We start from the raw sequence: 20,791 nt of genomic DNA on the forward strand, positions 1-20,791 counted from the left end.
ATGCTCTTTGAATTTAGTTGAGACATTTGCATTTGCCATAGCTATCTGCTAATTCTGTTTTTTTTTTTTTGAAAATCTGTTTGTTCATAACCAAAAAAAAAGAGAAATGCTTTAGTAAAAAGAAAAACAAACAAGTAACAAAGTGATGTGACTGAATGGTGAACTCCCTGAGTTCCCTCCACCTCGCTGTATTTTAATTTCTGATACAGCAGCACCACATCAAAAGGAGGCAGCAAGCGGCAGCAATGCCGACCCCAGGGCTTGAGAGTGCCGCTTGATGAGATTTGCTCTCCAAAGGCCCTCTGGCCTTTTAAACTTGGGGAAAACAGCGCGCGAAGGAGCGCATCAGAGGGATTCGACATCTCCCTCCTCTTGGAGGTGAGAGCTCCCCGATCGGCCGCGTTAACGCCGGGGCCTTCCTCTCTGTCACCCTGCAGGAGCTGCAGTTTGAGAGGCTCACTCGGGAACTGGAGGCAGAGCGCCAGATTGTCGCCACCCAACTGGAGCGATGCAAGCTGGGATCTGAGACTGGCAGCATGAGCAGCATCAGGTACGTTGAGCGGTGCTCCCTCCACCGTCTCCTCCTCCTCCTCCTCCCGTTCTCCCCCCCACCCCCCTCCCTTTGTTTCACAGCCAGACTCCTGCAGTGGGACCTGCGCATCCCACCGGATTCCTCCTTGTGTGTGGTGACAGTGATGACAGTACCCAGAGCCAGGCGTCCAGAGCTTGAGCAGTTTTAGCAATCAGGGCCTACTTTACGCTTCAGTTAGGTTTCACTGTTGCGCTCCTGAATGTATATTCAAAGAGCCTTCTTTGGTAGCACCTACAATCATTCAGTGCAGATGTCCTATGCAGCCAATGAAATTATTATGTTTTTCTTACAGGTTGCTGTGCTTGTCTGTTTAACTTGCCTGTAATAATAGCAGTCGTATTTGTAGTGGGGTTTAAGATACTTCAAAAACCAAAGATCTTGGTAACACATTCACAGTGGAGTTGATACTGTTGTTGTGCATTCTGCCAGTGATTTTCTAACTAATTTCATAGTAAGAATATATCCAGGTTTTCATTGAACAGATCTTGGCTTTGCACCTTCTAGTGGGATTGATAGGTGGTGCTGAAACAAGAGGCCACTCAGCCTCAGTGAGAGGAGATAAGACAGCGCTAGCAGCACTGGCGCCGTGTCAAACTGCCTGGATTCTCTGAACAGCCTGAGCAATCCTGTTGGAACACATTTCATGCACTGCCTCCTAGTAAGAGAGTGCTACCCTTGAACTCGCGTGTGAGCGGAGCTGGAGCGTGGTGGGGGTGTGCAGGGGAGCCTGTCGCTCTGGGAGCCACCGGAGGTTGCCAGGATGGTTTCCACATGAGAGGAGCAGGTCTCGGGCCGCCTCACTGGGGAGGGAATTAAGTGCATGAGGAAGCAGCACCTGAGTCCTCGCTCCTGCCACCCCCCCGCCCCTTCCCCTCTCCCCTCCCCCCCTTTACCCAGTGCAGAGGGACTGGAAGCGCAGCACATTGGCTCTCCATACACCCTTGCCAACGCAACGCAAAGAGGAGCCGAAGGGAAAACCTGTATGGTCTGTGAATGGCCCTGTGCCCAGGGTGGAATGTCGCCCAATTAAAGGGCACCCAAGACAAAAGGTGCATTTACAGCACCCGTTCTGGAGAAGTAGGGTTCCCGAAATTAATTAACTTGACTTTGTTATGGAAGCGTCCCTGCAATTGAAATATTAATTAAAGTGTAAGCAGTGGTGTAGATAGGTTGCAATGGTTAGTTAGGTTTTCCAGTTATCGGTTTGACTGTGTAACAGTCAAAAGTGGGCGCAGATTGTATTCATGCAAACAAAGGTACATTAACAACAGGATAGAGTGGAAGTGTCAATGTCTTCTTGTATGTGTCTCTTATGATTAAAGACTTTGAACTTGAATAGCGCACTGGCTTAACTGATGTTCTTTCCAGCTGGGATTCTGTAGCTTTACATGAATTTCAGAACTTGTAAGGGTTCCTTAAACGTAATCAGAATTACAAGGTAATATGTGGTCATTGGATGCTGCAAATGCATTGCAGATCACAAATTCACACATCTGCACCACAGTGAGGGCATACAAAGTCAGTAGGCGTGAGCTCCACAAACTCTGAAAAGCTGACCTTGCCGTGGGGAGTGCGCTCAAAGTTAATAATCAGCAGAGTCTTCTCAGAAAAAGACATTAAGTAAACTTGAAACAGGTCATTGTCTTCCATGGTTCTTCATCATAAAGGCACATCGCTCACAGTTAACGGCCTGATTGGAAAAGTAAATGACTATAAATCCTGATTTATCAACCCCTTTCCGTGTCATTAAAATGATACCAATTTAATCCATTGGACTGTAGTAAGCAGAGATTTTTTTCTGTTCTTGGTGCACTCACAAAAAGTTTTGGTAAGTTGTGTTGTGTGGATTTAAGGCAAACTTCACAACTCAGGAACAAGCACTTCATCTCTGTCAATAGTATGTCTCAATTCATTTCAGATGAGCAATGCATAATTGATGAATCATTAATTGTGGGACATCCTTATGTTGACCTTTTGATGAAATATTCAGAAGTATTAAGTTATAAGTGATTATTTCCCTCTCACTAAGTTATGTGGACATTTAGTCTCTTGAGATGAGATATTTTTATATACGGATTGTAAAAACATACTGTTCAATCACTATACTGTGTTGTTTCTTCGTAACTATTCCATTTAAGTGGTTTATTTGCTTTATTAGCAAAGTCCTTTCAGGCCTGCTGAATAATCTAATTTAGACTCACTCTTGAAATAGGTACACGTTTAATTAGCAGTTAACTGTCTTAGGAGTCATTACATGTTGGAAAACTGGAAAAAAAAGTCTATTGTACCCTTACTTGCATGCATGCTCAACAAAGGACACCTTGAACCCTACACAGTTTCCTGTTATTGATATCTTTTCTGATTAATTAATTAATTAATTTCACAATTAATTTCAGAGTTGTAGATTTATTTACTTACTTATTACTCTATATTTTGCTTAACCCTTTCTTAGGTGAGGTAAGCGGCTCCTTTGTCATTAATACGTATAGCTGGCTATTTTGTGGAGCAGTTCATTAATTTATATAGCCGAGTAGTTTGTGGAGCAATTTAGGTTGAGTAATTTACCAAAGGATACCGTACCACCCATAATCTGAGCCTCAGCCATCTGGTTCCAAGTCTGAGCCTCTTACTGCAGCACTTAAATATACCTAAGAGTGTAAGGTCTTGATCTTGAGTTGGGGGTGGTGCCGGACTATGGTCTTTCCTTTGTCAGTAAGCGGGGTAGTTGGCTCACATGTTCCAGTGCTCTTACCTGGCGGCGGAGGTGAGGGTGCTGGTGGGAGACCTGTCAGACATCACAGGGAGCCATGCTGCCTTGTCACGGGCAGGCTGCTTATCTCAGCGACACGTGGCTCAGCGGGCATCTTCCCTGAACCTTCCCAACAGCCCCCCCCCCCCCCCACCCCCACCGACACCTCTCATCCGTCACGCCTGCTTTCAGGAGAATGGGGCAGACTCTCAGTGAGCATGCCCCACTCCCCACCATGCTGCTGCATTTCAAGGCTGCTGACATGATTAGTTATTTCTGGTGAATAAGGACCAAAAAAAAAACCCACTTTCCTCAATTACTTCTGTTATTTAGAATAAGGTATGCTTTCATCTTTTAAATATGATGGATATATCGATTCAGAGATCATAAGGTTGAATGAGTGATTCTGTCAAACGTGATGCGTGTCATGCATAAAAGGAGCAAGGCTTTGAACAAAAGGCATAAAAATTAGGAATGTACTGACAACAAGGAGAAAACAGTCCTCAGATTAGCCGGCATTGTAATGCAGCGCAAATCGTGCATTTTCTCCAGGTTTGAACTTGTTTGCCAATATGCTGTTAGTCAGCTGGAGTGTAGCCTCTGTGTGAGTCACACATAATAATTTTTTGGACAAATTCAGATGTCCAGTTCTCTCGCAGGTAGTCTGACGTTGATTACAGTTGCCATGAATACATTCAGAATGGTTAATTATGTTTTTCTAGTAACTGTAATATCCCTATGCAGTCAAAAGCATTTAACATTTCCAACTTTGAGTGGATCACCGAGGTGAAGACAAATGGGCCATGTGCGTTTGCTTTTTGAAAACAGCAGTTCATTCACCTCTTGTTTGTAGAGCCTGGTCAGGGAGCCTGAATTAAAAATTTTGTAATCCAGGCTTAAAGGGTGTGAACATTGCCCCAGTTTCCACCAACTGACACCGACAAGAGCCACACACTACGTTTGACCCACTGACTGCCCAGGACTAATGATGTATTAGCAGGACAAGCCATGGTTAGAATTACATAATGCATCTCATGTCTGTGTTTTTAGAACACCAGAATGTCGATCTCTCACCATTGCTATGTATTAGGTGCTCCAGAGTGCAAATATTTAGATATATTTGTATGCAGATTATTTCTGGATCAACCAACTGATCAATTTAGACTTGTAAATATTGGTGAAATATGAATCTGCAAGTATAAGGTAGAAAATGTATGTACATCAACAGTCTTAAATCATATTTACCAGGGGGAAAGAAATTGTCATCAGTGTGGAGCTCGGTACAGTAACAAAATGCAGCCTGGGTCTGCATGCAGAGAAGCAAGCGTATTTAATCATGGCAAACACATTTACCAATGATCATTAGCAAAATGAATCCCTACAAATCTGCATTCCTGGAAAGCTGCTAAATCATCCAATGTGAAAATAAAGGGGCCCAGCTACTGTACCAACAAGAGAGCAGCATAACAAAAATACTATCATTCTATTCTGGTTTGTGATATTTCACATAATTACAGGCTTGCAGATATGTGTTTTCTTTAGTATAACCCTTTTTCAAAGTTCACAATGCCATATTCTACAATAGGATAAGATTTTCAAGGGGATTGTCTGGTCATGCTGTTTAGGACGTTGGCATCTGCAGTGCCTGTTGCAAAAAAAAAAAAAAAGCCTTTGCTCACAAAATGTTGCCAATAGTTTTAATATGAATGTGTACACATTTACAGATGTACACATTCAGTCTGAAAATCGAAGCTAGTGCAAAACATCACACCATATTATTTCATGTTATGAGACAATAAACAGCCTTCAGACCCTTAATCATGCAGACATCGTGGTTTAAGAAGTGCCAGAGAGGACCCAAATCTTTTCGATCCCACATTGACAAATACGCAGATATAGCCATCTGTGGTCCTTTCAACAGGAGATGCTCAATGAGGACAGAGTGAAAGCCTGACCCCTAATGGAGGCTTGTCTGTACTGTTGCCTGAACATCTCCTGCTGCTGGAGTGCTGCAGATGCGTCAGTGCGCAGTTAAAGGTCATTTCTGAATTAGATCCACCATGGCTAATGTTTGTCATGCCTGTTATTCTGCAGGCCACAAATCCAGAAGCAAATGCATACTGCCATGAGAGGACTACAGTAGATTCTGCACAGCTGTAGTACAGTAGAATAGATTAGGGGTCTGCAATGTTGTTTCAGTCATGTTTTGTGCCCACTGACACCGTTTAAAAAAAATTGTCAACTGGAAATAAGGATGACTGTGTATTCCTGTCTGTCCAAATGTCACGTACATGTGAGAGTGATCTATAATAAAGTTTTTTTCAGTACTGTACTGTGAAAAGCAGAAAATGTGTACATTTTTAGTTGCTCAACCTGCAAGATAAAGACTGTTGGAGGTTTATCCAAGGTATATCCAACACGTTGATTGGTTCTCTGGTATTGTGTGCGTCTGTGCCCCACCTCTGATGTGAACATTGCTGTGACGTCATGCGCTTTGAGCTTAGCACGTCCTTGTTTATCTAACTCTTTCAAGCAAGAGGATGTGGACTCTGTTTCCAAATGCTTCTTTTGTCTAAAAACTTAAGTAAAAAAAACAACAAAACATGTAAAATAAATTAATAATTAAATAAACAGAAAAATAGCTGCATTCATCTATCCCCTTGCTATGCAATTAACATGAAAAATCGAGGAAAAAAAAGTATTTTCTGACTGCATGGGGACTTTAGGAAGTTTCTCTTGACCTACTTTATGTCATATGCATTGCATATCAATTAATGCTCAAATTGCAACAAAGCATGCGCAACTTTAGGAAAAACCCATTTCTGTAACATTGCACCATTTCGTCCAGTGTCCTACTTAACACTTTGTAGTTGTAGTGTGAATAGTGCTGTATCAGTTAAGTGCTTGTCTAAAGAGTAGTGCATGCACTGCTCCTCAGTTCCGTGAAACAACTACCCCCCCCCCCCCCCCCCCCAAACAAAGTTAACTCCTCTCTCTCTCTCTCCCTCTCTCTCTCAAGAGCAAACTGCTCCCATAGGCACAGTGTCTGCAGCTGGTGATGCGAAACACTCACATTGACTGGGCTTAGAAAGTTGCTGCATCTGATTGATCTGCATGAGCCTTGATAGACATGGCCGTCTTCTGAGACGTCTGATGCGAGAGCGTGGGCTCGTATTGTGTGTGCATCCTGCTTTGTCATTAAAAAGTCATTTTGCAGACACCAATTTCTCAGCAGGAACGACGTCGGTGGAGCAGTGTTAATCTTCTGCTATATGGAGTGTTGAAATTAGCACTTGTAGGAAAGCATAATGTTCTCACTTTGAAAGTATGCAAGAATGTTAAAAAAACGCTATTTTATTTCTTGGCTCGTTAAAATTACTCTAGCTGGTGCATCATTGCCTGAATAAAACAGTTAAACACCACACTGTTTGTCTGTACCTAAGATTTGCTTTCAGGAAGGTGGCTGAGGTGAGGATTGATTTTGTGTGACAGTATTTCCTGTCAGCAAGGCCTCTGTTGTGGAGGAAGTCTCAACAGTCAGAGCTTCTCTCCGATCCACCGGCTTAAAGTACCCAGTGCACTGTCATCTCGGTTGCTGTGTGGTCTTAATGAATTGTCTGCATTGGTGCCATTGTGTACGAGACCGAGGGTGTTCCTCTGAAACACCTGCTCACGCGATTAGCTCGTGCACCATGTAACATCCAAATATCCCCCTGGTGCTTGGGGTCCTGTTTCTAAATGCTTTCTCTGGAGCATAGTGAGAGAGAATTAAGGAAAAGCTGTCAGACAGTTTCACTGCCAGTTTTCCCTTCCCATACGGTGTATTTTTAGCACGTACCATGAATCGCTCAGAGACAGGGTCAATAAATTATTATTCAAATTGAATAATAGTGTGGCTGTGAATCATCTCCGTGCAATAATATACTAAAATGAATTTCCAAGTGGAAAAGCTCTACTGGTGAATCAGTACTCACTTCATACCTGTGTGTTTTTTTTTTTGTATTCCTTTACACAGAATCAATCTTCCAAACAGGGATGTTTTTATTTGCAATACTGTTTTAAGATTTTCAGTGAGAGTTCACTCAAATTATTTAAATAAAGTACATGGCGGCAAAAAAGAAAACACCGTACAGACCTTGCTGAAATCTATATTAATTCATGTTAATGTTTGCAAAATTCTTAATAATTTAATAATTCCCCCATCAACTAGTTCGTGTTTAAATGCATGTTTAAAGCACATTTGAGAGGTTGCCATATTGGGATGTAACACAAATTGTTCATAGGGTTTGCACAATGTTGGGATTAACTGATTGCATTCCCTTGTACATCTCATATTCTTTTAAAATCATTCACTGTATAACCGTGAAATTCTGTGTCAGCTAACATGCAATGAACAGAAAAAATGGAAGGACATTTGGAGGTTTGCTTTTATAGTGGTGCAATAAGCTACTTAAACCCCAAGCTCATATGGGACTGTAGTAACTTAGTGCAGCTTTATGTTCAGTTTAAGAATAGCATTACTGGCAGAATCATATTGTTAAAGCCATTACAATTTGACTGCCTTGGAGATACACAGAGCCAATGATTTTCAATTATGCACAGACCGCAGGGCAAATAGACATATTATAAGGACTGGGTATTTAAAAAAAGATAAGCCATGAGTCACAGGATCACACAACATCAACTATATAATGTTAATCTACTGTTTCCTATTTTCACAGACTATAATGTAGCATGTGAAAATGTGCTACTTATTTCAATTTGCTGTATTCTTTCAGTGGTATTACAGATTACAGCCTTTACAGAATTTTTTCTGTAGAAGACAAAATCAGATTTGAGATTTTGCTATTGTAACACTAACCTTTTTCTCTAGGAATTAATAGGAATAACTTTTTGTAAAGTTAAGATTCCAGACATATTACACAAGGAGAGAACCTTTTTGATATACATTGTTTGTAGTGCTGTGCACACCCATGTAAACGATGATCCTTACTATAGATGAACAGCCTATACTATATGAAGCAAATAAATGCACTGTGGTGTTGTGAAAAACAAAATAAAGTATCACAGTTTGTAAGTGAAGGTGCTGGTGGGGCACAAGTAGAAGGCTCCCTGATGTATTCATGGGCAAAATGATAAGGAAACTTCAGTATCATTGTTAAATGTTAATGTGAAACAAGCTATAGTGGCATTACCTTGCATGTTGTAATACAAGTCAGAGAGCAGGCATTTTGGCAATTAATATGCAAATGGAATGGAACAGATAATAACTCAGGAAATTTGCCTGACCTGTAAAATTAATGTTTTATTGTGCTTAAAATAATCATTTCCATTTGATGCGGGCAGGGTACAGGTATTAATGGATAATATTAATTCGGGGTAAAGTGAACAGGAACATGGAGTGAAGAGACATCCATTAAATTGCACTGAGTCAGGCACGGGAAGGCTGCATTGATTTATGACGAGTCCTCGTTTCCAAGCACAGTTAGCGGTATTGGTCTGAAACCTCAGTGGCCGGGGCTGAAGGCTGATCTATGGGTCACTCGGCAGGGCAGATGTCAGCATATGTTAAGCCTCGGTGGGCAGAGCGCCTTCCTTCCATCAGGTGAAGTTATCAGAGATGCTCGGCGCCCGCTGACAGATTAGGACCCCTCGTGGGTCTGTTTGTTTTCCTGCCAAAGCTATCTGCAGCTTTCTAAAGCACGGTACCAGATACAATCTGTAAGGTCTGTTCTGTTGATAAACACAGGTGGCAAGGTTAAAGACTCCTGCCATTTAACTTGTGGATTGGCTGTTTTGAGTAACGAGGCCTTTGAAGGAGACTCATCTGGGGGGTTTACAGTGAGGCTAAGGCCCAATACAAATGGATGTGAGGCTGATCTGGGGGTGTCTGGCGGCTGAGTGGGCCAGTAGTCACAGTTCCACGGTACAATGTGTGTGTGAAGACGGAGCATATTGATTTGGCGGCCGATCTGTCACAGGGAGGACGGGATGAAAGCAGTGGGCCCTGAATGACGGGATGGGGCTGAACAGTGCCAGCTTAACTCTCTAGACCTTGGCCAAGTCCTGCTGGCATAAATACTCAGATTCCTGCTAGAAATGTATCCCAGTTAACTGTGGGCAGAGACACCTCCCGGAATCCCAATGTAGGGCAATTTTACTCTCTTGAAGGAGATGATGTAGTACAATATGTCTGTTTCTGCCACGCTACTGTGTGCTGGGTTTTGCAGTACAGAGATCATTTCAGATACGGTAAAGCAAATGCAAAGAAGATAAACTGAATGTATTCAGCCTTGGATCCACTTTGTAATGCATAAATGCAGTTTCTTGACAGCATTATTCACAGGGATTTGCCATTTTGACCCGCCAGTAGTAAAATAACTAGATAATGTACATACATACATAATTTACATTTACATTTACATTTACATTTATTCATTTAGCAGACGCTTTTATCCAAAGCGACTTACATAGGTTACAGTTCTTTACAATGTTATCCATTTATACAGCTGGATATTTACTGGATATAAATATATATATGCACACCCTCCTCACATTTCCCCATAAATGTGGCATCTGTTGACAGTCTGTAAAGTTTGCTAACACAATGCACTTGGGACATTTTTCAGAGCAGCACAGTGTGCGTTTCATGTTAATGTTCCCATTAATGTTCACTCTGTACATTTCATAATAAGCAAAATTCGTCCAGATGATACATACACTGCCGTTAATTATTTAGAACTTAAAATGAGCTTTTACTAAACATTCTTGCCCAGATGATAGTTTATTGAAGGTTAATAAAGAATAAAAGTGGATTTGTGGTCCTCCATTATTAAAAATGTCCTTCATAACATGCACGACTGTGCAGTCATAAACAGCATATTCCTAAGTCAGGTGATGAGAATGTATTTTGAGCATTCTGCCATATAAAAGAACAATGCATCAGGCACATTGTAAAACCTGTGATGGTTTTAAATCTGGAATGTGAGGCTTTTGGGAAAGAGAGTGCCAGCTGGAGGCTACAGCTCTACCCCGGCTGTTCGAATAAATTATAATGATCAATACTCAATATGCCCATGTAAAAGATTGGTAATCATGTTTCCACAAACAGTGATTCTGAGATATTGACCGTTTGGCTGTGCCGCACATGGCTTAGTCGAAGCATTTCATTTTAAGGTTGAAAATGGTTTAACCAGTAGAATGTGTATGCTGAAAAAGAAAGAAGTGCTCACTCTTCCCCCTTTTCTCCCCCCAGGATAATCAATGGGCAGAAATTGCTGTGCACATTGGTGTCATTCTTGTAGTTGTATGACATTATTTACTCAGGATTAAGTAAGTGTTTAGTCACAGTAATGGGCTTGTCTGAACCCTTTTAGTAAGTAATTGCGTGGTTGGTGAGTTTAGGATCCATATCTGTGCCTTGGTGTAGACCTGTATGAATAACACCACAGCAGTTATTGGACGCAGACATGTTTGATTCCCGCAGAAGAAATATGCACAGGGCTTCCACTTTTATAGTGTACGGGAGGCAGGTCTTTCCTGGATGGCTCAGAGACAGAAATTTTGTGGATTTCTGTGCTGCAACCCATGGGTATGCCACATGACCATCACAGAGCCCTTAGTGCGCCTCCGGACCTCGGGGGTTCAAAGCAGAGGCAGTGTGGGGCTATTTAAAAGTGCTCACAGGGAATTAACCCACATACGTCCAGTGGCAAGAGTGGACACTGTAGAAATGGTGGAAATTTAAGCTCATCAGAATGCCCCTGTGTTCGCTTTCATTTCAGATAGCTGCTCCATAGTGAGATCTTGATTGAACTGGTCTCTTTGAAGTTGCTCTTCTAGATCTCCCCCCTAGTTTCTTTTCACAGAACCTACAGGTTCAGGCGCAACAAAGCCCTTGGAATGGAGATCACAAAGTATGCATTTCAGTCATTCACGTTCTACCTAATTTGCATTGTTTTGTTATTTTTAACCATTTGTTTTTCTGTTCTATTCAGTTCTTTTCTGCTCCATTTCTGTTATGTTTTGGATTGGTTAGACACAGGAATTCAAAATAAAGCTTTTCGAGAAACAGTTTGCTCCTCAGTGAGGTTTGGGTAGGAAACATCCTCGATAACAGGCCAGGCAGGGTTAGGATCCGTGTCATTTGAGGTAAAATCGGATTTCTTGTAGAAAGGTGTTCTGCAGGAGCATCCTGCTCATTATGCAACACATGCCCAGCTTCCCCGAATGTGCTGCCAACCTTGGTATTTATTCTCTGAGTCAGCCAGGTGCCGCCACCTCAGGCCAGCCGGCGTGGCAGAGGGTTCGATAATTAAATCATAAAGGAATCATTTCACAGCCTTGCATTAGAGCCATTGCCAGCCAAAACGTCACTCCGTCCCTCTGATGGATGTCCCTGTCACCCCCACCCCCCCAACCCCCCCCCCACAAAGTGGCTGGACGAAGGACAGCGTTGGACTCTGTGGCTGTGTGGCTGACGCTCAGGGACGGACCCTGCGGAGTGACGGTGATGCTGAGGCTGACAGTAACAGAGCGCCAGCGCTGAAGTCGAGGATGAGCAGTGCACTGTTTGAATTAGGTGTGTTAACATCAGAGTCTACACGAATCAATAAACATAAGGTCATCTCCATCCTATCGCCATTGAGAGAGCAATTAAAATGACCTATTAGCAGACGGTGACACTGTTCTGCATTCAAGGATGTGGCGTATTGATGGAGTCACATTTTAAGCAAAGGTCACCAACAAGAGGTGGAGCTGTTCAGAGGAAACGGGGACAAGCCTTGACATCAGAGGCTGAGCTGGTCCTCAGTTTACAATGATAGAATTTTGCATGTGTAGGGTGCTAAGTGTTTGTTGCTAGAATTATGCAGCCCAGTGGAAGAATCTGAAAACTACTACAGTAATACAGCCTTTTCCACTGGGAGGACTGTGCTAAGCCAGGCTAGAACCAAGTTGGTCTGAAATAACAAGGCTTAGCTGGCTTTCCATTGCAGTGATTTAATGCACCACTAAAATTTGAGCAAGAGAAATATACCCTGTCATTGACTTGTAAGCATAAATGTTGTTGGTAGCTTGGTCATTCCATGTTGGTTCATAATCTTTGCTATTTTTGGATTACCAGGTGTATAATGTAGTACCCATATTCATTTTTTTTTTCCCCAGAGGAAAATGTTATGTTAATACTCATTTCAAACTGATTGTTGTTTGTTTGGTGTCAGAGCATTTTCATTCAGCATTCAGAAGGGTTTATCCTAGTAATTCCGTCAGAGCACAGATGTGATCGCTGAAGGCAAAACCATTTAACAATGAGGACCACATCTGTTGCAGTTTTGTGTTGTCTAATAAGAGCAGTGTCTACTGATCTGTATAAGGAGCTCACTAAAGAGAGTATAGGACTATTGACAGTGTTGCTCTGTGTGATCCCGGGTCTGTCTGATCACAGCAATAGCAAATCCACAGCATGTTTTAAAACTTACACCATCTTGCAGTTAATTAGGTTTGGATAACGTGCTCATTATTGCAATGGCTAACTTTAGAATATTGAATCTTCAGCAGTAATGGCTCTTACATGGAGAGCTAGTACAGGGAAAGGCACGGATAGGTGGTTTTAGGGAAGAGAAGGAATCCAGGTAAATTGGTATTGTAATTCGAACAAACATTTTAGCAATGCGATTGTTGGAACTGCTCAGGCACGTTTACAAGTTCTTTCTTTGAAAATAGTACAGAACCGAGAATAGCATTATACAATCCAAATGATGTATAAAGCAACACAGACATATGGAGGTATTTGTTCAAATGATTCTGATTAATGAGAGACCTCTCTTGATGATGGGTCATTATACTGTTAAAGCAATAAACAACCACAGCGCTTTGCAGAGCATGGTGAAAATCATTTCATTTTGTTAATGACAAAAAAAAAACATTTATTTTAATCACAATTCTGTCTGTGAAAAGAATGTAATGTGGCAGTTTACTGAGAATGCATTTTACCCATTACTGTAACTCACTGGATGAAGGACATAAATGGTATTGCTTTACAGTATATGTCTTTGGAGGGTTGATAACAACATAGGCTTTGGCACATATTTCATTCTATGGATGAAATGAGGTTTGATAGACTGCTCTAGACTTCTTGCTTCTTTAATCAATGAAACAATCAATGTGTAGTTATTTTAAGTGTGGGGAAGTATATAACCACTGGTTTTAATTGTGTCACTTCAGTCAGAAGTGTGAGAGGAGGTAAGGATTCTTTTCAATAGGTAGATGCAGAGTCTTAACTTAATTTACGTTAATGAAAAGCTGGAGCCGTGAAGTCACTGGGGCACAGAGATCCATTCTCATGTGCTGCACTTACTGTGAAACTGCTAATGCCATTCAAGGTAAGACCTCCTCTCCACAGAACCTCTCAACTCACAAGCCAGCAAAATCAGGCCGTTGTGTTAAAAGTAGCTAAGGGCCACTGCTGGTGTGTTTTTTATGTATATTTGCCATGGACTTAAAGAGAATGAAAATGACCTCTGTCAGGTTAAGTATTTTGCCAAAGATAGAGACTTGGAACTGTTTGTATTTTCATGGAGATATACTGTACAGTTTGGGTTTACGTGTACTGTACCTTAAAAGATTATACTGCACATTTTAAAGGAGGGAGAAAAAGGAAAACATACACATACCCATGTACACATACACACAGAAGCATAACTAGTGAAGAAATCAAATTGACCTCAATTATCTGTTTTAGAGTAAAAAGACTTCAGCTACTCTTGATACAGATGGGCTGGCCCTAACTGCACTTCCTGAAAGCCCACCTAATTTCCAATGTAAACGAAAACAGAGGAAGTAATTATTTATCTCATTGTGGGCAACATGCTTAATTAACCTTCCTGATGAAGACAGATGTAGAAACATTTGTTAATCAGATGTCCTATCTATCTGCTCTTGATCAAGATTTATGATTGAGCATTTAGAGGTGTGGGAGAGGTGTTTGCTAATAATGGTCCATTAGATGTGTGCAACTGCATCACCTGTCTTAACTAATGCAGTAGTCAGTTTTGCAGCTGCAAACAGGGTTGATTGAAGTACCTAAACCGGATTTGGCTTGACCGAGCGCGTACATCTCCCCAGGCACTTCATCAGGCCCATCATCATCTTCACTTTGACAAACAGACCTCTGTAAATATGAATAAAATTGGTTTTCAGGCATCATCATTGTCAATAAATAAATAATTAAATCTACATCAGTAAGAATCCATTACATTAGCTGGATATATTTCAAGGTTCAGCAGAATTTTTTGCATAGGTTGTAATATCCCTCCCAGGATATCTGTGTGCAATTGTATCAATTACAACAGAGATTGTTCCTACATTTTTGTCCATAATACTGCTGTTTATTCAATATCCTACAGTAGGTGGGTCAGTGGTCTCTGGCAGGGGAAAAACATTTGTTGAAACATGAACTTTATTGTCTGTTAGCTGTAATACAGCCATAGAATGTCTGCCTATACCTATGAGATGGCTGAACTGGTACAGAGGGTCCTTGCAGCTTCTTGTATCCATGTAATGACTCATAAACGTTGGAAATGCCTTCGTCCAGAGCCAGAGCTTATGTATTATCCATTTATAAGTGAACAGATTTGCTAAGATATTTCTAGTACATTGTGTAGCAGCAGAACCCCAGCTAGAATTTGAACTTGCAACCTGCTGATCCTGACTTCAGTTCCTTAAGCACAGTGCTACACAGCTTACTCATTACACAGGAAAAGTTACTGTACCTGCGACATCACTCTTGTTCAGTTTCACTTCAGCAAATGACAGAGACTTACCCCTTCAGCAATACTAGCTCTGATACTGTCTATGACTAACATAACCCGATATCAGCTTATATGAAGCTGACATGAATCCTTGTATGGCAGAGAACTGACATTTAATACGTGACAGTCTTTAAAAAAATATGAGGCCATCATTAATTAATCCTCATTTTATAAAAAATCACAGCTGAACAAAGGGAAAAAACTGAGAACCTTTCACAGTAGTTACGTGCCACGCCTTTCTTTGATGATCAATTCCATAATGGTTATAAAACAAATGTTAGTTTTACAGGTATTGAAAACAAATTGTAGTAGATTGTGCGCTCCTCTTTGCTAAATGCAAGACTCCAAAGTACAAGAGTACTGGCTTGGTCTGAGTCATGCACTCAAATCTAGATCGATAGCCAAGACACTGTGGGTGAGTGCATGCCAACAGCTTCTGACGTTTAAAAAGGCCACAGCTTGCATGCCATTTGGGGAGACAACCAGCTTCAAATGAATTCTCTGGATATCAATTAGCATATTTTTTCTCAGAATAGTTATGTCAATCATGATTTATTGCTGTTGACAGTTCACCCTTACTCTATGGGAATGCAATGACAGTTCTCTGTTTCTAATGCTTAGAAACTTACTTGGAAACCTGTTGATGGATAATTTGCAGCTTTGGTTAGTGGAAATTATCTTGATTTGTTTTGTTTGTGACATGGTGCATTTGGTCTGTGAAAATGGGTTTATAATGAAATGACAAACATTGTGATAATATCAGTCTACCGTCTTTTTCAAATTGTCCTGTTGAATGTTTTACAATGTATTTCCTAGAATCTGTGACATTATACTATTGTCTTTGTCTTGATTCATTTGAGAATAGAAATGGCTTGGAGAATATATATATATTTAGGGGATGCTAACCTTTTCTGTAGATTGTAATCGTGTTTGAGTCACGGTAAATCTTTTTAAATTTCTAGGATATGAAATAATACGTGTACGTGCAGACTACACAGAGGACTTTGTTTCAGTTTTCTTTACTCTGGTGGCAATTTACATTTTATTCAGATCTACAAATGAAATAATTCACTAAAGTTAGTCATAGCATGCACATCATGCACATTAGTCCAGGGATTATCTACACAGAGGGCTAAAAATTGAAAGTATAGCGAACAATATGACCCTCCACGTTGCGGTTAGTCCTGCTTTGTTGTGTTTATTGACCAGCAATTTTTATCCACAGTGGCCTGCTTTGTAATGTAATAGTGGATCACAGGGAAGCCTACGTGGTCCAGCAGGCTGTGGGCAGATGCGGGTAGTACCTCCAGTGCATGGTGCAGTAAGCCCTGTCTGAAGAAGGTGTTTATAGCTCCTATTATATCTGTCAAAAGAGCATCTGCAAGGAAGTTGGGGCACTGAAATCTCATAAAAAATGCAAATGTGTGCTTATCTTGTCCAAACACTAGATAGTGGCTCAGCCCAGATAAGGCCAGCACTCTGCCAAGCAGTGCATAAATCTGCAAGCTGTGCCTGCGTCTGATTCCTATTGCAGGAGCAATCGGGCTGATGCAAGCACTTCTCTGATCCCCGTGGCCTGCCACCTATTAAGTTGTAAAGGCCCTCCGCACTTTGTTTGAAGCCTGTAGCAAATGCATTTCGGCTCACTCCAATTATTTACGATGAGGGTGCGATCCCTTGTCAGCCGTGTTGCTGCACATTAGCGGTTATAGAATAATTAAGACCAGTGATGACAAACCCAGAACATCCAGGCCTGACTCTCTGTTGGACCGGCCAATGCTTTCCGTCGTCTTGGAGGTCATGGCTAAGAACCACATCATATTTTCTCATCTCCAGTTGTCTGAGGTGTTTACCCAGGACGCTTTGACTTTTAATCACAGTTATCAATTGCATCCTATTACTGGTCCTTTCCAGTGGAGGTGGATTTTCAGTAGGAAGTACTTACAGTAGGTGGAAATTTTACATTTGTGAAATTGTTCAAAAAACAAAACACAAAATTCTGTGATTGTACTATATAAAGCTACATACACCTACGTTACATTGTAGTAAGAAAAGACAAGACATTGAATAAGAACTGCAGTAAACCAAGTGGTACAAAAGCTAGCATGGGTGTGCCATAATGTAGTTCAAAAACCCCTTTCACACCTCCATGCCACCTTTCATGCTGCCATCATATGTATGCAAAAATGTACCACAAAAAAGCTTAGCCAGCTCCATACCACCTTTTTGCATTGGCTTTCATACAGCTGTGGAGGTGGCATAAGGCCTGCGATGAAAAGGTTTACCTGTAGTGTAAATGGAGCAAGAAGATTGGTAATAATGCTAATCAGTGTTGTAGAGCGAGTCAGATTCTTTTGCAGATTCCTCTTCCCAAGAGATGGTATTTTTAAAGTCTGTTAAAAATTAATTAAACCAACAGTAAGTGCAATGGCTAGCTCATGAGTTTGCCAGCTGGCTAAACTGTCTTCAAACTTTTCAATAGCTTTTTCAATATAAGTTGCCAGCTGGCCACCTAACTTTATGGTTTGTTGAAAATAAATACAATTTTCTAGCTAGCTTGTGCAGGAGTTCAAAATATTTTTAGCCTTGATAACTAACTTGATAGCTAGCTAATTAAGGACTTTTAGCAGTCAACATTGTTTTCCACAAAATTACAAGAAATATATAATATAAATATTGATTGTCTATTTTGAAATACATCTGATCATTAAAAAAATTTGCACCATATACGAATGAGATGTCACATCCTGTTCAATATATGGTTACTTGCGTAATATTTTGAATAATATGTAAATGAAATGTTGGAAATGGAAGTGTCCATAGATGCACTTTCTCAGTTTAAGAGAATTGCTGCTTGTGGACCTGCTTTAATTTTGTTTTTGGGTGTGTTTATGGATAGTTCATCACAGGAATGTGTTTTTTCAATTAATTTTATGGTTGAACTTAATCCTAAATAAAGATAGCTGGGCCTGGACTGTATCCGCATCATAAAAATAAGGTAAATGTCAAAACATTTTCTTCAGGGTAATGAGCTTTAGAGAGGTTGTCAAAATGCATAATTATGCAAACACAGTGATGTTTGGCACAAACACTAACTCAAATTGATTTTCATTACATATCAGCTTTGAAAAACATATAAATATGATATTATCCCTAATAGTAAGGATATATTTACTTTACTTTGGGTGACAGAGTACTAAGTCAGATGAAAAAAGAGATATTTTTTTACTATATTTCACATCTGTTTGTGTGTTACTTGTAGTTTACTTTAGCAAGGAATACCTGTTTGTTTTACTGCAGACCAGCAGGAAGTTTTGTAGCTGTTGGCAGAGTTTCAAATGACGTTAATGTTTTGCCTATAATCTCCTATATCTGAAAGTCACGCTTTCTATTGGCATTACATATTTTGATCTTAAAGTTGCATTATTCACAGTGTAATGACTTTGCTCTTTTCTTAAAGAGCTCCAAATTTTGTTTACTATCAAAGGGCAATTTTAAAGGGGAATAAATTTATCTGTGAGAAGATCTGTGCAGTAATAATACAGTAATAGCAAATAGAATCGTTACACGGTTTCAGCAGGCTATTGCAGAGGGAGGCGCTATATCACAGAGGGGTTCATTCTGTCAGATGTTACACATCTCAATTTAAGCCAGCATCAAAGTGGATCTCCATGCTTAACGACAGTGGGACTGAAAGAGGGAGCAGCTGCTGGTGTCTCCAGTGGGACCAGGAACAATGGAGGGGGATACGGCGAGGTCAGCATGAGGCCACCTTCTCATTGGTTGGGAAATACTGTCTGTGCACCAAGCACATGCCGAAGCAGGATAGGATTTCAGAAACTGCTGACTGTAATGAGCCACATCCTCTCTGTGCTCATGTAGGAGGGGAATTAAATGTTAACTGTGTGTAACTAGGTACATTTAAGGAGGAAGTATTTGGGGCATTCACATTGTGAATTTACAAATAAATGCTCGAGTGGACTAAATGATGAAATTTAGGTTGCTCGGTTTGCTGGCTTTTTGTGTGCGATTAGGTTTATTCTCTGTAGTGCTTCTTTCATTCAGTAATGAGCTGTGTGTCCCAGCACCACCACGTCCCAGTTCTTGCTGGAGAAGAGTGACTTTGAAATGCACTCATTAAAGCCAATCCAGGGCTCTCTCATACTGGATCACACAGTCACCCCTGGGATAATACTCACAGAGCTCCAGATTTCAGTTTACATCCACGATGGCCTGGGGGATGGAGGGGAAATGATGCGGCAAACCCACCTCATCTTTGGAGAGCAAGCGTTGTATGTGCCCCTCACTTGATCCGTTCCTGCAAGTAGCACACACATAGGAGCACCAACAGACATTCTCTCTGAAAAAGATACCAACATCTATCTGTGCGGGCAACAGTTTCTTGTCACTGGAATGACAACTTTTTTCCCTTAGTTTGATGGAGGCTTTTCATCCCCCCCTCTAAAGAATTTCAGCTTTTTTCCCCTGAGTCACGAGTCCATACTACCAATCAGCCAAATGTGTCCGACTGCCATTTTTATACCTCCAAAACAGTCTTGTGCTGGTCTCTAAGATGTCAGTCTGCTCCCAAGCTGTTACCCTTTCTAGTTTCTCCAAAATGTGAAAACAAAGAGTGAGCATCTCTTAAAAATACCCTTCTCCTCTCTTTTCCCAGTACCATACCCAGCTCATCTGTCTCTCCATGTTTTCCCGTGTGTTCCTTACACTTCCAGATCACACAAGAGGGGAAAAAAGTATTGATTTTTTTTTTTTCCAGGGTAAAAAAGGGGGGCAAAGACTGTTAAAGGAAGAACGGCATCATTCACCCTTTCTTTCTTCTTTTCTCTTCCCTTTTCTCCCTCTGTCTGTCCTTCTTCCCAAGCTGTGTGGCCATTTTCTTCTGGCCCTCCTTTTCTTGTCTTGAATGACTGTGTGACTGACCTTCCAGCTGAGTTTGTTTCTTCTTTTCTCTTTTGGAGGCATTTGCAGTTAGAATAAGGGATGGTTCCTTTTCTCAGGCTTCACAGCCGCTGTTATGTTCAGCAAAAAGCCTTCTCTGCAGGACAAAGAAAAAAGAAAAAAAAAACTAACACCCCATGGTTTCTCTTCTCCAAGTCACTTTCACTGGGTTAGTATTTTCACCCAGATGGGGTAGAGGGTTCCTTTATGCGCTTCTTGGATAGCTGTTTCTTCCCTAGCTGGAGTCTGCCGAATTGACTCATTATCTCATGTCATGGTGGACAGGCGTGGACAGTGTTTAACAGTGCTGGTGCTCTACTTTTTGACAGAAGAAAAACTTCCCCAGATTAGTCCTGGGGAGCTGCTGTGACAATTTGGGCTTTATTGTAAGAGACCACCCCATCTGACATTGGTGTATCAGTGAGCAGCGCCATTCGTCACTTCTTGACTGCATTTGTAGCCACCTTGGTTTGGAGATTTAAAGATCTGTGGGAGGTCCTGCGATCAGTTAGTTCAGGAGCCTCAGACAGTTTTAAAGGCTTTTATCAAGACAGTGCAAGAAAGGTGAAAGTGGGTTTGACCATTGATGGTTTTGCCACGATACCATGCTGATGGAATTTTCTCTGATTAGAGTATTACTATGAAAGTTAATCACATGCCAATTACAAGTCAAGGAAAGCA

General features: G+C 41.1%; 1 protein-coding gene across 3 annotated transcripts in view; it reads left to right on the forward strand.

Moving 5' to 3' along the window:
• ctnnd2a (catenin (cadherin-associated protein), delta 2a) overlaps positions 1–20,791 on the forward strand; it is a 271,850-nt gene that overhangs the window by 88,847 nt on the left and 162,212 nt on the right. For all 3 annotated transcript variants that reach the window (XM_036520857.1, XM_036520856.1, XM_036520858.1), the window contains one exon: positions 438–550. In XM_036520857.1, the coding sequence (XP_036376750.1) occupies positions 438–550 (113 nt within the window). The remainder of the gene's footprint in view (positions 1–437; positions 551–20,791) is intronic.

Source organism: Megalops cyprinoides, chromosome 2 (genome assembly GCF_013368585.1).
Source record: "Megalops cyprinoides isolate fMegCyp1 chromosome 2, fMegCyp1.pri, whole genome shotgun sequence".
NCBI classification, from domain to species: Eukaryota; Metazoa; Chordata; class Actinopteri; order Elopiformes; family Megalopidae; genus Megalops; species Megalops cyprinoides.